Raw genomic sequence first — 12,404 nt, 5'->3', positions numbered from 1 at the left:
AATCAAGTGCCAAAAATGTGATATACACTCTTTTTCACATCAGCAAGCAGTTCCTTCCTGATGTTTGACATAAATTAGGGAAAAAAGACTGATTTCAACATCCTTAGTGATTCTAACTCTGCCAAACATTACACACGTACAAACACACAAATGCTCGTTTTAGTAATTTGCTTAAATGTACCATTCATTAATGAAAGTTAGTTGTTTATTTTATATTTGGTGAGTTGAAACCATGTTTGATTTATTTTTGTCAAAAAAAGTTTTTTTTATGAATATAGTTTTTGTTTGATTTGTATTTCATTTCTCATAATCACTGTAGAAAACATGGCGTTCTAGATACCTTGTAGCACAATGTAGCCCTGATGCAACAAACCCAAATCCGGTTCCGGGAGGTGTCAGGGTCCAAAGGGACCGATATGTAAATAAGGGCCAAAAAAGGAACAGCTTTCACATTTTACTCAGTCCAAACTTTGGAGGTCATTGCTAAGCAATCTGAGCCTGACCCTGATATTTTTGGGGCTGATGGTTGAAACTTTCACACTTGGTGGTTTAACAGGATAATTGTTAAATAACATCGCAACGTTTGTCTTGCAAAGGACAATACAGGCTAAAGTAAAGCTTGTGGAACTGACACAACCTCAACCCGTTGGAAAACGTATGGACTGTGTTTATGACCAAGTAGGAAACAAACCATTTCAAGTAAGGTCAATCATTTCTGATAAAAACGTGCAAAAATATCTGGCCAGAACTTTACAGAAGCCAACAAAAAGATTGTGGTTTCTTTTCAATTTGCAGAGGAGCATTTTAGCAAAGTATTGGTGATTTGTATATGCATGTTTTGACATTCATATTCAAATTCTTTTAAAATTAAATCTCAAGCTCCCAATTCTGTTTAAAAAAAACAAAACATTGAGATTGCTTTACAATCATTTCATCTTGAAAAAATAAGATATTAATGCATTATATTTATGTTTATGATTTATACAATTAAAAGATGTACACAGGCATTTTTTAATTACATTGTAGTTCACTGATGATGAGATACTTTCACATGTTGCTAACATATAATTTGTTTTAGACAGATCAATTAAAATGGAATCAAAAAAGGGGAGGACAGACACTTTTCTGAAGTTTTAGATGTTAGCTAATGAGATGCTATCTCAAAGTAAACATTTAAAACCAGAATAAGAAATAAGATAAAAACCGTAGTTGCACTAACATCTGTGATGGGAATATTAAGTAATTCAATTCCAAGAAAAACACTTGGGGTTCATATAAAAGGGATGGGAGGATTTCAGTCAGAAAGACAGCCAGTGACAGCCCATGTGCAGAGCAGATGGTAAAACTCCAATGAAAGCGTCCCGCTCAACATCCGGCCTTCTTCTGTTATCTTCTCTTTTCTGCACAGTACACTGTTAGATTGCACTGTTGCCTCATAGCAGCAACTTCTCAGGTTCAAATCTGAGTTCTGGAGTTTACGCTACTTCTAAATGTACGTCTGGGGACGTTAAAAGTTAGTTTTGAAACCACGGAAAATTTTGCACAGTGTGTCCTCAATCCATCCGGGATTGGGAAAAATTGAAAGTTCTAAATTAAGCAATTACATAAGTTTGAAATTAGCTCCTAAAAACTCCTAATGTCCGGATGTAGACAAATTATTTCAATACAGTTTGTATTTTTTGTGCAACTGCATGAGAGAGTTAAAATAAAACCACCTTGCGACTTGTCGTCTTCCCACATTTTTCGACTGAGCACTACGTCTCTAAAGTCGATCAGAGCTTTAGTTAAAATTGTTTTGCTTTGTTTTCAGAAAGCAGGATAAATTCTAAACTATGTGTAAGTTTGCTCACAGAACATTTGTGATCTAACCTGTACTGTCCTGAGTTGCAGTGCTAGTTAATCAATGGCAAGATTTAATTCTCTGCACGTCGATTAGTGCCTGTTCCAAAGTCAATGAGCCACAATTAACACTCGACTCAAGCCTCTTCATATGTTCTCTATGCAAATGACTTGCAGTGGTGACACATAAACATTAACTCGACTTCTGTGTTAAGACATACTTAAAAACATCAGCATGCACTAACACACTAAGACCCACAAACACACCCACTCGGTGGCTTCTGTTTTGTTCTAAATATAAAACTTGCGGATCAACGCATTCCAGAATTCAGAACTTGTTCTTACCAAATTATTGCATAAGTAATAGTAGGTTGTTCACACAATGAGTAATGTTGTTGGTGGAAGGGAAGCCCCATTAAGCTGCATCCTTGCGTGTCCTTTGACAAAACAAATCCCTCCACGTGTAGCACGGATGCAGTTGTTTTGCAGCTCAAAGCTGGTTCATGTTGACTTCATGGCATTTCTTTTATTATTTCTTCTAAGCAGCATGAGAGTAAAGCGTGATATTTTAAGCACTTTTGTCCAAAGCAACGACCTAAACAATCACAAGCGTTCCAGATTCATTCACGCTATTATTTTTCACTTCTGCCGTCAGCAAGTCTAACTTCCTGTTAATCCAGAGCATCCGTCTCATGCATCCTAGAACAAACGTTTGTCCAGATAGTTTTGTTTCCAGAGAATCGAACATACTGAGTTTGGCGTCACAACTTTCCCTCTATAGTCATTATGAAATTATTTACCCTTTTCTTGAATGTATGTTGAAATGTTTGCTTTGCATTTTCCTACAGACATTGATAGTAAGTGAAAAGCATCACAATGCAGTAAAAAAGTAATGAATAGAATTTTGATCAAAAAGAAATTAACCTAAACATAAATCAAAAGTTAATTCTAAAGTCTGAGCTACATTTGTACAACATTCCTAATATGTAGCAGTGGTTCATTACTATATAATTACATCTAGAAATGCTAAAACTAAGACTGGTAGCCAATCAAAATCATGTTTGCTGGTAACAGTATACACATAGCTGCTAACATTGTTTAATTACTATCTAATCAAATTGTTTGTGATTGTTTGGCAATTTTTTTACTAGGTCGTTATCTGGAAAAATGGTTTGTCATTTTCCATCTCAGCATCAGAGATGATGGATTACAGAGAGCTGGTAGACTGTTTTGTGGGATGCTGTTGGACCAGTCATCTCATCCTTAATGCGAACAAAACAGAGTAAGGTCGAAAACTATTTTCATCACGGGAGAAGAAGGTGAGGTGATGGAGGAGCATGGGCAAGAGAAGTTCATTTGCACAGCACATTTTCAGCAAAAGGTCAATCTCTGGAGGTTTTGTGCATAGATAGCCTGTTGAAAACCATCCCTTTGTCCTACAACATCTGCTTCGTCCAGAGGGTCTGGGCTCTCGGCTGTTGAGAAACAATTGTTTCCAGGATGCATGGACTGTGGTGAAGTTTTACATTTTACCAAATGGCTAAGGTTTGCTTATTACGTATGTAATGTGTCAGTTTGACCCCAGGAGGCTTACTTGAAATTGCCTGTGCCATAAACATCCATCCTCCACTGGGAATGGATAAGTGCTGAGCCAAACGCTGTCAGTGTTGATTCAATATTTGACCAACGCGGACCGAACGGCTTCGTTCACGTCCTGCTACATTGCTAAAACCAACGCTGTTGTTCACAACTCCTTCTTTTTGCCGATTGGCAAAAATCAACTACAGACAATCAAAGTTAAAGGGAGAAAGTTCAGACTGTGCTGTAAAAAAGATTTTGTTTGGAAGATTTTTCCCTCTGGGATTGATGAAGTCTTTTTGAATTAACAAAATTTAGATTTTGTCTTTTGGTTTAAACATTTTTTGTTACATTTATTTTCCTTACCAAGTGTCTTCGCTCCTGCGGATCTGTTAGTTCATTCTCGTACGTTTTCCCCCAAAGTTTGTGAGTGTTTTTGAAAGCAAACAATCCACAAATAATGTTTTTACCTTTCGGCTGTTAACTAGGCAGCGGTGTGTTTACAGTGGGTGGCTGTTATAAGGCGCTTCTCTTTAGCCTTGGCTCAGACTTTCCACACATTCAAATCTAATATCTACAATGCCATTCTTACACCTAATCCAAACAATCTAATTCCACAGCCACTATAAACAAAAACGTCTCAGGAGATCCTGGGCTGTGGAATGAAGACAGAGAGGTTCCTGGCATTCTGAGTGGTTACTATGGGATTCCACCACAGCACGTGTGGCGGGACAGCCTCTCTCGACAGACACAACAACATGAGCAACACAAACATCTGAGCGGCTTCCCCACCCAAGCCTCAAGGTGTCCTCTTGGTTACCGAGGACTAAAATAGCAACACTAAGCATCCTTTTATAAAACCCACACACAGAAAATTCACACACAATAACACCAGAGGACTCTAGGTGGAACGAAACAAAACTCATGGAAATTTTTTATAAAGAATCTGAGGAGACACATTGTGATGACAGATGCCATGAAAAATACGTAACATAGAGGGAAAAAAAGCATAATACTTTAATTACACACCGTTTAATGTCTGTCATGATTTGTTACCACATTGCTGCTTTATGCCACATCACTATTTTTAGACAACTTCTCATCATTTAACCATATTTGCACATGAAGCCAATTATCAATCCTTTGCAATCATAAAATTGGACTGGCACGCAAGGGACTCACCTATAACATCATTTTTATCTGATAATAACTTAGAAGGTGGTTTCTCACGGAGTAATGTAATTGGACCAATGTACGAATTTATCCCTGAATTTGTCTTTGGAGAGAAGGACTTTAATCCTGATTTAATATAGGAGTTCTTGGTGAAATACTTACTCTACTCTACTGGACAGAGTGAAGTTTATCTTTTAATTACATATTTTACAAATTACAAAAGGATATAAGTGTGTTGAACTGTTATTCCAGAGTGATTTTAGCTTCTGTACTCAATCTTCTTCAGAGTAGACATCAGGTAAATTGGAAATTCTTCTCTTCATATGGTTTTACGCACCCAATCATAGAATGTATTTTATGATTATCGTTGTTTTATGATCACTTTGAACCCTGTACAAAGTTCAGCCATGTCTCTGGGCTACAGCCAATCACTAAAACAAACATGTGGATGCATCTTTATTGTCAAATAAAATGATGTTTGTGCGATTTTGTGCTTGATTTGTATGTTTCCTCATTACTGTTTGACTAATGTCTCCATCCCTTGATGAGTTTCTGGCTAAAATAGGATTTGCACTCTTAAAGACAGATTCCCTGATGCTTTTTGTCACACTTAAATGTTTCAAGTCATCAAACACACTTGAATTTCCTGCGTAAATACAAAAATAGAACCTCCTGACAACATAAAATAGACTAAAAAAGTAACACATTATCACCTGATCTAAAGAAATTATTGAACCGATAAGAAACAAAGTCACTAACATTTATCAATCTGGAAAGGGGTACAACTCAGTTTTTATGGCTCCAACAAAACACAGCGATAATAATATGTGGAGAAAATATGGAATATGGAGAAGCGAGCCACCAAAATTACTCCTAAAGGGCATCAACATCTCATCCAGGGTCACACAAAAACGTCAGGTCAGTTTTGATGATTCAACAGAAGTAAAGAGAATCAAAATAAGCAGGAAAGTCCCAGGGTAAAAAAGCACAGATGACCAAAAAGAGTACAAAACGCTTTCTCATACTTGCCATAAACCAACTGGATGATCCCAAAGAGGTTCAAGAAAAAAACCTGATGACTGACCAGCGAATAGCGAAACTACTCTGGTGGTTTGCTTCCTGTTTCAAAAAAGAAAGATTTCTTAGGGTGACATTCTGTCAAAGTCCAGCTTTAAATCCATTTGAGGTTATATGACTTTCATAATGACAAAATCACCAACGTGACTGAAGTGAAACATTTCTGTAAAGCCAAGTGGACCAAAATTAGTTTTGGAAATTCTCTTGTTAAAATAACTTGTAATTTTAAAGCTGCTTTTTATGTCTATGTGTTACTTTTGTCTGGTTATATAATTCATTTGTTGATCTCAAACATTTTGGTGTGAAATCTCTTTTCATCACACTGTGACTACTCAACAGGAAGTACAATTAAGGCAGTTTAATGATTAGAGACATGTGGAAAGAAATTTACCAACATGGACCAATCCAGTAAAAACAGCCATTTCTGTATTCTAATGGTGACCAGAATAGAGCCAGAATACATCCATCTGTTTAATTAGTCCCGGCCTCATTCAGTCTAATTATTCCCAGTCCTATTTCAGGACATTTGGTGTAAAAATGTGCTACCAAGCACAAGTTGATCATTAAACACATGCGTTTCTTTTCGTGTCACACACACTCACACCCTTCTTTTCCCCCCGGAGTTTTGTGGCAGGCGTTGCTCTATAAAAGCTGCACCTAGTAGAAGCAAAGAGAGCAAACTCCATCTGCAAGCGACTTACATTCCAGCACTCACACACACACACACACACACAGTCAGACACAGATTAGTGCAGGACTGTCATACGCAACACACCGTCTTCCTGGGATATGAACACTCTCATCATCATTTCTCTGCTGTGCATCGGTAAGTCTGGACTTGTACTTTAATTCTGTGTGCCGGAAGTTAAATTGGTAATATGAAAGGAGCATGCGGGTGAGAGGAAAAATGTGAGTCTTCGAGTGATGACTTGTCAGGGAGGAATAGAGAATTTCAGGTATTTTAGGTAAAACAAAAAAAAAAAAAAGAGGTTTGTGAAATACACATCTGGGTCTAATTATGTCAACGTCCAACCAGAAACAACGTTTTAAGACGCATTATTCTTATTTATTAAATGTTGTTCCTCATAGAAAATGTTCATTTTTGAATACAGACTGATAAACAATTTTTCGCACTGCTCTCATTATTTTTTGTAGAGAACTATTCACTGTCATTTATATTCATTGATTATTGATGATATTTGAAAGGAGAGAACTATGTTATTTTGGTGATCATTGATTTTTTTTAGCTAAGTTCTCAAGACATAGTATTTACTGAAAAGGGCACATTTTATAATGTAAATACTTATAAGCAACAAGAGTCCTGTCTCCTTTTCACTTTGTCACAAGGGACTACAATTACGGTTGACAAAATAAGGAAAGCAAAACTCTATCAAGATTAAATTGGTGTTACTTTGTTCCAATTTCTACTTTGTCTTGTACAAATCAATTTTTATGACACCAGTTTACCACAAATATCAAGAAAATCAGGTCCCATTTTGAATTCAGTTCAGACAAAATTCAATTCAAATCTAGAAATGATATAGTGAGACTCAAAACCAGTTCAGTTGATCAACAAAAAAAAATACCAGCTGGTAATAAGTGAACTATTTATGTAAGCTTATTGTGTTGATGACCCACTGACACTGAAAAAAATACTGAGCAAGCATGTGGGGACAGTAGAAAGGAAACATTGCAGTCTGAACTGCAATCTACTGTGGTAGGAAAGGCGATTAGAAATAAAAAAAAGATACATGTACAATAAAAAACAACAAAGAAAACAAAAGTCTCGTCTAAGGAACAGAAAAAAAAGAAGAGCGCACAAAGTTAATAACAACAACGCTATCAGTTTCTCCATGTTGTAATGGGACACAGCTAAACAAAGACGCACTGGGCCAGGAGGACTTGCTATTGACAAAAAATGAGAGTGAACAAAAGTAATTACAGCAACTCTTCTCTCTATCGGTCATTCTTTTATTAGACACAGAAATAATGACAGCAATTGCTTCTTCTGTTAGACAAGTGAAGAGACATAGACATTGGGTCAGGGGTACTTTCTACAGAAGGAAAAAAACAGGAATTAAACAGCAGGAACAGTTAAATGTTGCATTTATTCTCTACATTTTGCAAAATTATTTTCTGGTTAAGTAGCTATGTTATGTTTCAGTTTTGTTGCTTGCTGTTTTTAGGGTTCAGGGTCTTGAAAAATGAAAAACATCTGACGACGTTTCTTAATGTCTTTTTACTTCTGTCTTTGATCTAACCCTGTGTGCCTTTCTGTGGCTTTGCAGTCGTCTGCAGCGCTCTGGGTGCTCAGGGATCTGAGGACACATACTCAGGTGAAATAGCCAGAGTGACAGCCAGTTCAGCCTATGGGGAGCTCCACCATCAGCCACAGAACGACGACGATGAGCTGGGAACAGAAGAACCGTCAGGACAAGACCACAGATACATGATCGACCATGGTACGAAACAATAAATCGGTGTCTTTCTTTGAATGTCGCTGATCGATTTTTACTGGCTTTTCCATTAGCAATTTGAGTAAAACTTGATAAATGTCCAACTTTACAATTTCCTTACTGTTTCCCTTCACAGAGGCTCACGCTGATAAAGACGAGAGGAGGAAGAGGAAGGGCAAAGGCAAGAGGAAGAACAGGCAAAGGAGCAAAGTCACCACTCCGTTCAACCCGCAGCACACCAACATCACAAGGGGGCACAGATCCACTCTCACCTCAACTCAGGACCCCTGCACCTCAACCCACTTGGGCTTCTGCATTCATGGCTACTGCAAATACATAGAGGGACTGAAAGAGCCGGTGTGCATGTGAGTAAAGCTCAAATCAAGTTTTAGATGAATAATCGTCACAACAAGGATTCAAAAGCATGCATTGGCTGATTGGTTGTCTCTGTTCTGCAGCTGCATGAAGGGCTACGATGGAGAGCGCTGCGGCATCCAAACTTTGGGGTCATTCATACCCCCCACTCAGAGCTACAGTACGGATCTGGTGCAGACGGTTCTCGTGGTCATTGCAGTCGTCCTGTCGGTCATCAGCTGCTGTGCCATCCTGCTCATGACCTGTGCTCAGTAAGTCTGAACGAATCCCACTTGGACAAATGACACATTTGGATGCAGCACCCAGAGTTCAGTGTATGGTCATTTACGCAAGAGTATAGTTAGAAAACTAGTGCTTGACCCTGGGGTGTGCAAATCTGTTCATTTCTTTGTAAAAAAAAAAAAAAAAGCTGATGGTGATTTAAAGTTTATTGCAAACAAAGAGTGATAAGAAATGAGTCCAAAAGTGTTTGCTTACTCAGTTTATATGAAAAGGTTGGGGATTTAAAAGTTAAAAGTGTGTTACAATATATCGGAGAAAAAATGCAATAGGGTTGTAAAATTACCATCTTTTGATTGTGAAAACTTTCTCAATAATATAAACTCTTCATTCAATAAAAACAAAGGGCAGCAAAAAAAAAAAGTTTAATTCACTATTAACCTGTGAAGCCATATTGTTGATTTATCAAGCAAATCAGACACATTCATATTTGTTTTCATTTTTTGCTGATGCTTGATCATTTACTTAAAGATTTCCAGTCAATACGTAAAACTAGACCTGATAACATCATGATTACCATTATTGGCTTCTGCAATTATTTGAAATAATTTTTCACAAAACCTAACTCTTGACTGACACCGGCATGGAACAAAAAGAAAGAAAAAAAAAAACTCTTTGCTCCCTCGAAACTATAATAGGGGAAGATTACTGACTACCATCCACACCCATGAATCCCAGCATAACACACATTACAATTCAGATATTCTGCCCAGAAACACTTCCTGGCGTATTAACATAGTGCCGAATGAAAACGCACTCTAACACACCCAAACACACCCACTCAGTGCAGGGATTGCTCACCAACCTTCAAGGATGGACTTTTCCAGCTTCTGTGACTTGTAGTGAAATCTATCATTTCACCATAAATTAATGTCATAGCAACTATTAGTCATGCTGAAATGCAGATTAACTGTGCTTAGTGTCAGTTTGTGTCAGGTCCTAGAGTTCTTATCAATATTCAACCCAGTAAAAAGGATCTAATGAATGCTGGGCTGGCTGCACTTCGGGATATTACACAACAGAGCAGTAAATACTTTACAAGAAAATGATTAACTTTCTTAGATAGGATTCAAAGAGAAAGCAGAACGTATTTCTGAGAAACAAGTTTCATTTTGGATCAGAACACCTGAAAAGAAATATCGGTTTGGGGTCAAAGACATGTAGCCTGCATCTCAGAACACCTGACATCTGCATTTTTATTTATTTTTTTACCTTCACAACACCTACAATATTTTTCTATGTTAATTTTGAATATCATTTGCAGTTACAGGTCACATAAAAACTTCCTAGCCTCCTATCTTGGATCTGGGTCAGAGCAGGAGAAACTCCAGAAACCCGCAGGTGACGTTGTGGTGTGAGGGCATCAAGTTACAAAGGTGGGTGGTACTCCGGTTTTGTCCTACTTGTGTGCTGCAGCTTTTGGGAATTTTATTTGATAGCAGTGAATTGTTGATTTTAAGTAGATGATGCATCATTAATTCTTTTTTTTTTTTTTACAAGTTACAACCTTAGAAGTGTAGCATAGATTTTTATGCTGTTCTATTTATTGTGATGCCCCTAAATAAAATCCAATGGAACCAGTTGCTTTCAGAAAGTAGCTTGTCCATCTGTGGGTGATTTAATCTCAGTCTAACTAGGTGCCAGGTGATTTAACAGCTTCAACACATATTGAATATAATGAATTCTTCATCAGCCGACTGAGCGACGGCTATTAAGGAGAAGCAAAAGAATGGGAAAAACATTTCAGTCTCTAAATGTGCAAAGCAAAGAAATACCACCAAAAATCTTGCATGTGTAACTGTGGTGAAATCGAGAATCAACAAAGTATTGAATTAAATAAATTGTGCATGATTTTCTGTTCATATGACAATTGTTCAGTACACTGTTGGATTATCACAAAACATCCATGACAATATATTGAAGTTTGTGGCTGTAATGAGTGAAAATGTAGAAACATATCTTACAGTAAATTATAAAAAGATATGTAATCAAAAAGGTTTTTTTAAGCTTAAAATTCTGCTCATGTTATCCTAGCTAGCTGTTAAGATGCCCTATTTGATTTTGCTACCATGTGTTTGACTGCATAGTCACTAAATCAAATTCTAAGAATAACTGAAAGGGATGTAGCTGGTTTTATTTAAAAATAAAACCAGACCTTTACCAAACTCATCCTGTCCAATTGACTTGGGCAACTTGGCAGCGCTGGATGAAGAGTATGTAATCACGCCATCCTGTTTTTGCTCTCGTCTATGTTCCTCTGATCTATCCACTTCAAAGCTATCTTAGTCTGTCTAACCTCTTCTCACGTGACCCTTAAGCCAAACAGGAAGGAGTGGTGGCAGGGAGAACCCTTACACTGTTGTTGTTGTTGTTGTGAAATGCAGCCTGCTGCATGATGCAAAGAGGCATCCCCACTGGGGGAATTAGTCCGCATTAGCATGGGGCGTCTCAGCCTGCGCCGTCTATGCAATGCATTCCAGCGTAAAGGGAAACCACAAATCAGAGCGTGCAAATTCACCCATGTGTCCCAACAATAGCACTACTGACACACTTATTGTGCATGTGCACGTTTTGCACACCCAAACAGATCTTGCAGGCAATGAATCCACACTGGCACAAAGACTTCACTTTACTTTGTGATAAATGCTGCAAAAATGAACAGGAAACTAACTTTTTTTAGGGTTAGTTGTGCCTTTAGTAAAATGTCAAACAGTAATATTGGCATAGTTTTTGACCAAAACAGTTTCTACATATTTCTTTAATGTCTTATTCCTTTTTCCACAGGCAATGAAATAAGAAGAGGAGTCCAATGACTGGGAGGGTCGCAGATGTGCAAAATGCAAAACTATGTAGAATTTAATTTATTTAGCTTGAATATTTATTGCTTACAACCTAAAATGTGTGTGTGTTGTATTATTATAATTACAATGTCATGTGTGAGCGAATGCTGAGCATTCAGCCTTTTATTATTTTGTAGTTTGGTTTTATTTATTACACTGCATTTGTTATAGGTCAAAAATTCTCTCAAAATGTAACTGCAGTATCTCTCGAAAAGTGCTAGAATTAGATTTCGAATAAAGTATCTCAAAGTTACATCAAAGTGTTTCATTGTCCATGTTTTCTATCTGTATGCTGTGTTTATTTGTGTTTCTGGAAGCACATGTCTCATCACGAAAACAGTCTTGAAGTTAAATGTTCAGAAGATAAAAATAACCCTGAGGAAGGTTCTCAGAAAACCCACCTCTGAGTAATTCTGATAAACACCAGTGACCTCACATCTAAAGAATGACAAAACAAGCTGCATCTTATTCAGGAAAAAGACGAAGAAAAAGAAGTCTGTCTTTTGAAAAATGTTTTTTGAAAGATTCCCAAATTTTGTGTAAAATAAATACAACCTACTGTTTTCTGGGAGAGCAAAGTAAATTAGGAATAAATGTTTTCTAGCTAATTGATGGGTTTTGTTGGGATACATACATATCAGAGTATCATATGCAAATTACTTAGCATTTATCCAGTTAAGCTGTTTGAGCCGGAAAAGGGTAGAGTGCCTTCTCCGGGTCAGGGGGGTCGTCCTGCCTCAAGTGGAGGAGTTTAAGTATCTGGGGATCTTGTTCACGAATGAGGGAA

The 12,404-nt window shown here is 37.4% G+C and overlaps 1 protein-coding gene across 1 annotated transcript; it reads left to right on the top strand.

The window, feature by feature from the left end:
* The first annotated feature begins 6,360 nt into the window (after positions 1-6,360).
* LOC103469981 (amphiregulin-like) lies at positions 6,361-11,845 on the top strand. Its single transcript, XM_008418076.2, has 6 exons — positions 6,361-6,493; positions 7,956-8,129; positions 8,260-8,488; positions 8,582-8,749; positions 10,042-10,153; positions 11,562-11,845. The coding sequence occupies exons 1-5, from the start codon at positions 6,457-6,459 to the stop codon at positions 10,133-10,135; spliced, it is 702 nt and encodes a 233-aa protein (XP_008416298.1). The 5' UTR covers positions 6,361-6,456; the 3' UTR covers positions 10,136-10,153; positions 11,562-11,845.
* Positions 11,846-12,404: the final 559 nt, after the last annotated feature.

Source organism: Poecilia reticulata, linkage group LG9 (genome assembly GCF_000633615.1).
Source record: "Poecilia reticulata strain Guanapo linkage group LG9, Guppy_female_1.0+MT, whole genome shotgun sequence".
NCBI lineage: Eukaryota > Metazoa > Chordata > Actinopteri > Cyprinodontiformes > Poeciliidae > Poecilia > Poecilia reticulata.
This window is presented reverse-complemented; position numbering and strand designations above follow the sequence as displayed.

What these genes read in the sequence shown, in the direction of transcription:
- LOC103469981 (XM_008418076.2), top strand. Translation starts at nt 6,457, where the DNA reads ATGAACACTCTCATCATCATTTCTCTGCTGTGCATCG. An exon ending in CATTTCTCTGCTGTGCATCG is followed by an intron (nt 6,494 to 7,955) that starts GTAAGTCTGGAC and finishes GTGGCTTTGCAG; the next exon opens with TCGTCTGCAGCGCTCTGGGT. An exon ending in CAGATACATGATCGACCATG is followed by an intron (nt 8,130 to 8,259) that starts GTACGAAACAAT and finishes TTCCCTTCACAG; the next exon opens with AGGCTCACGCTGATAAAGAC.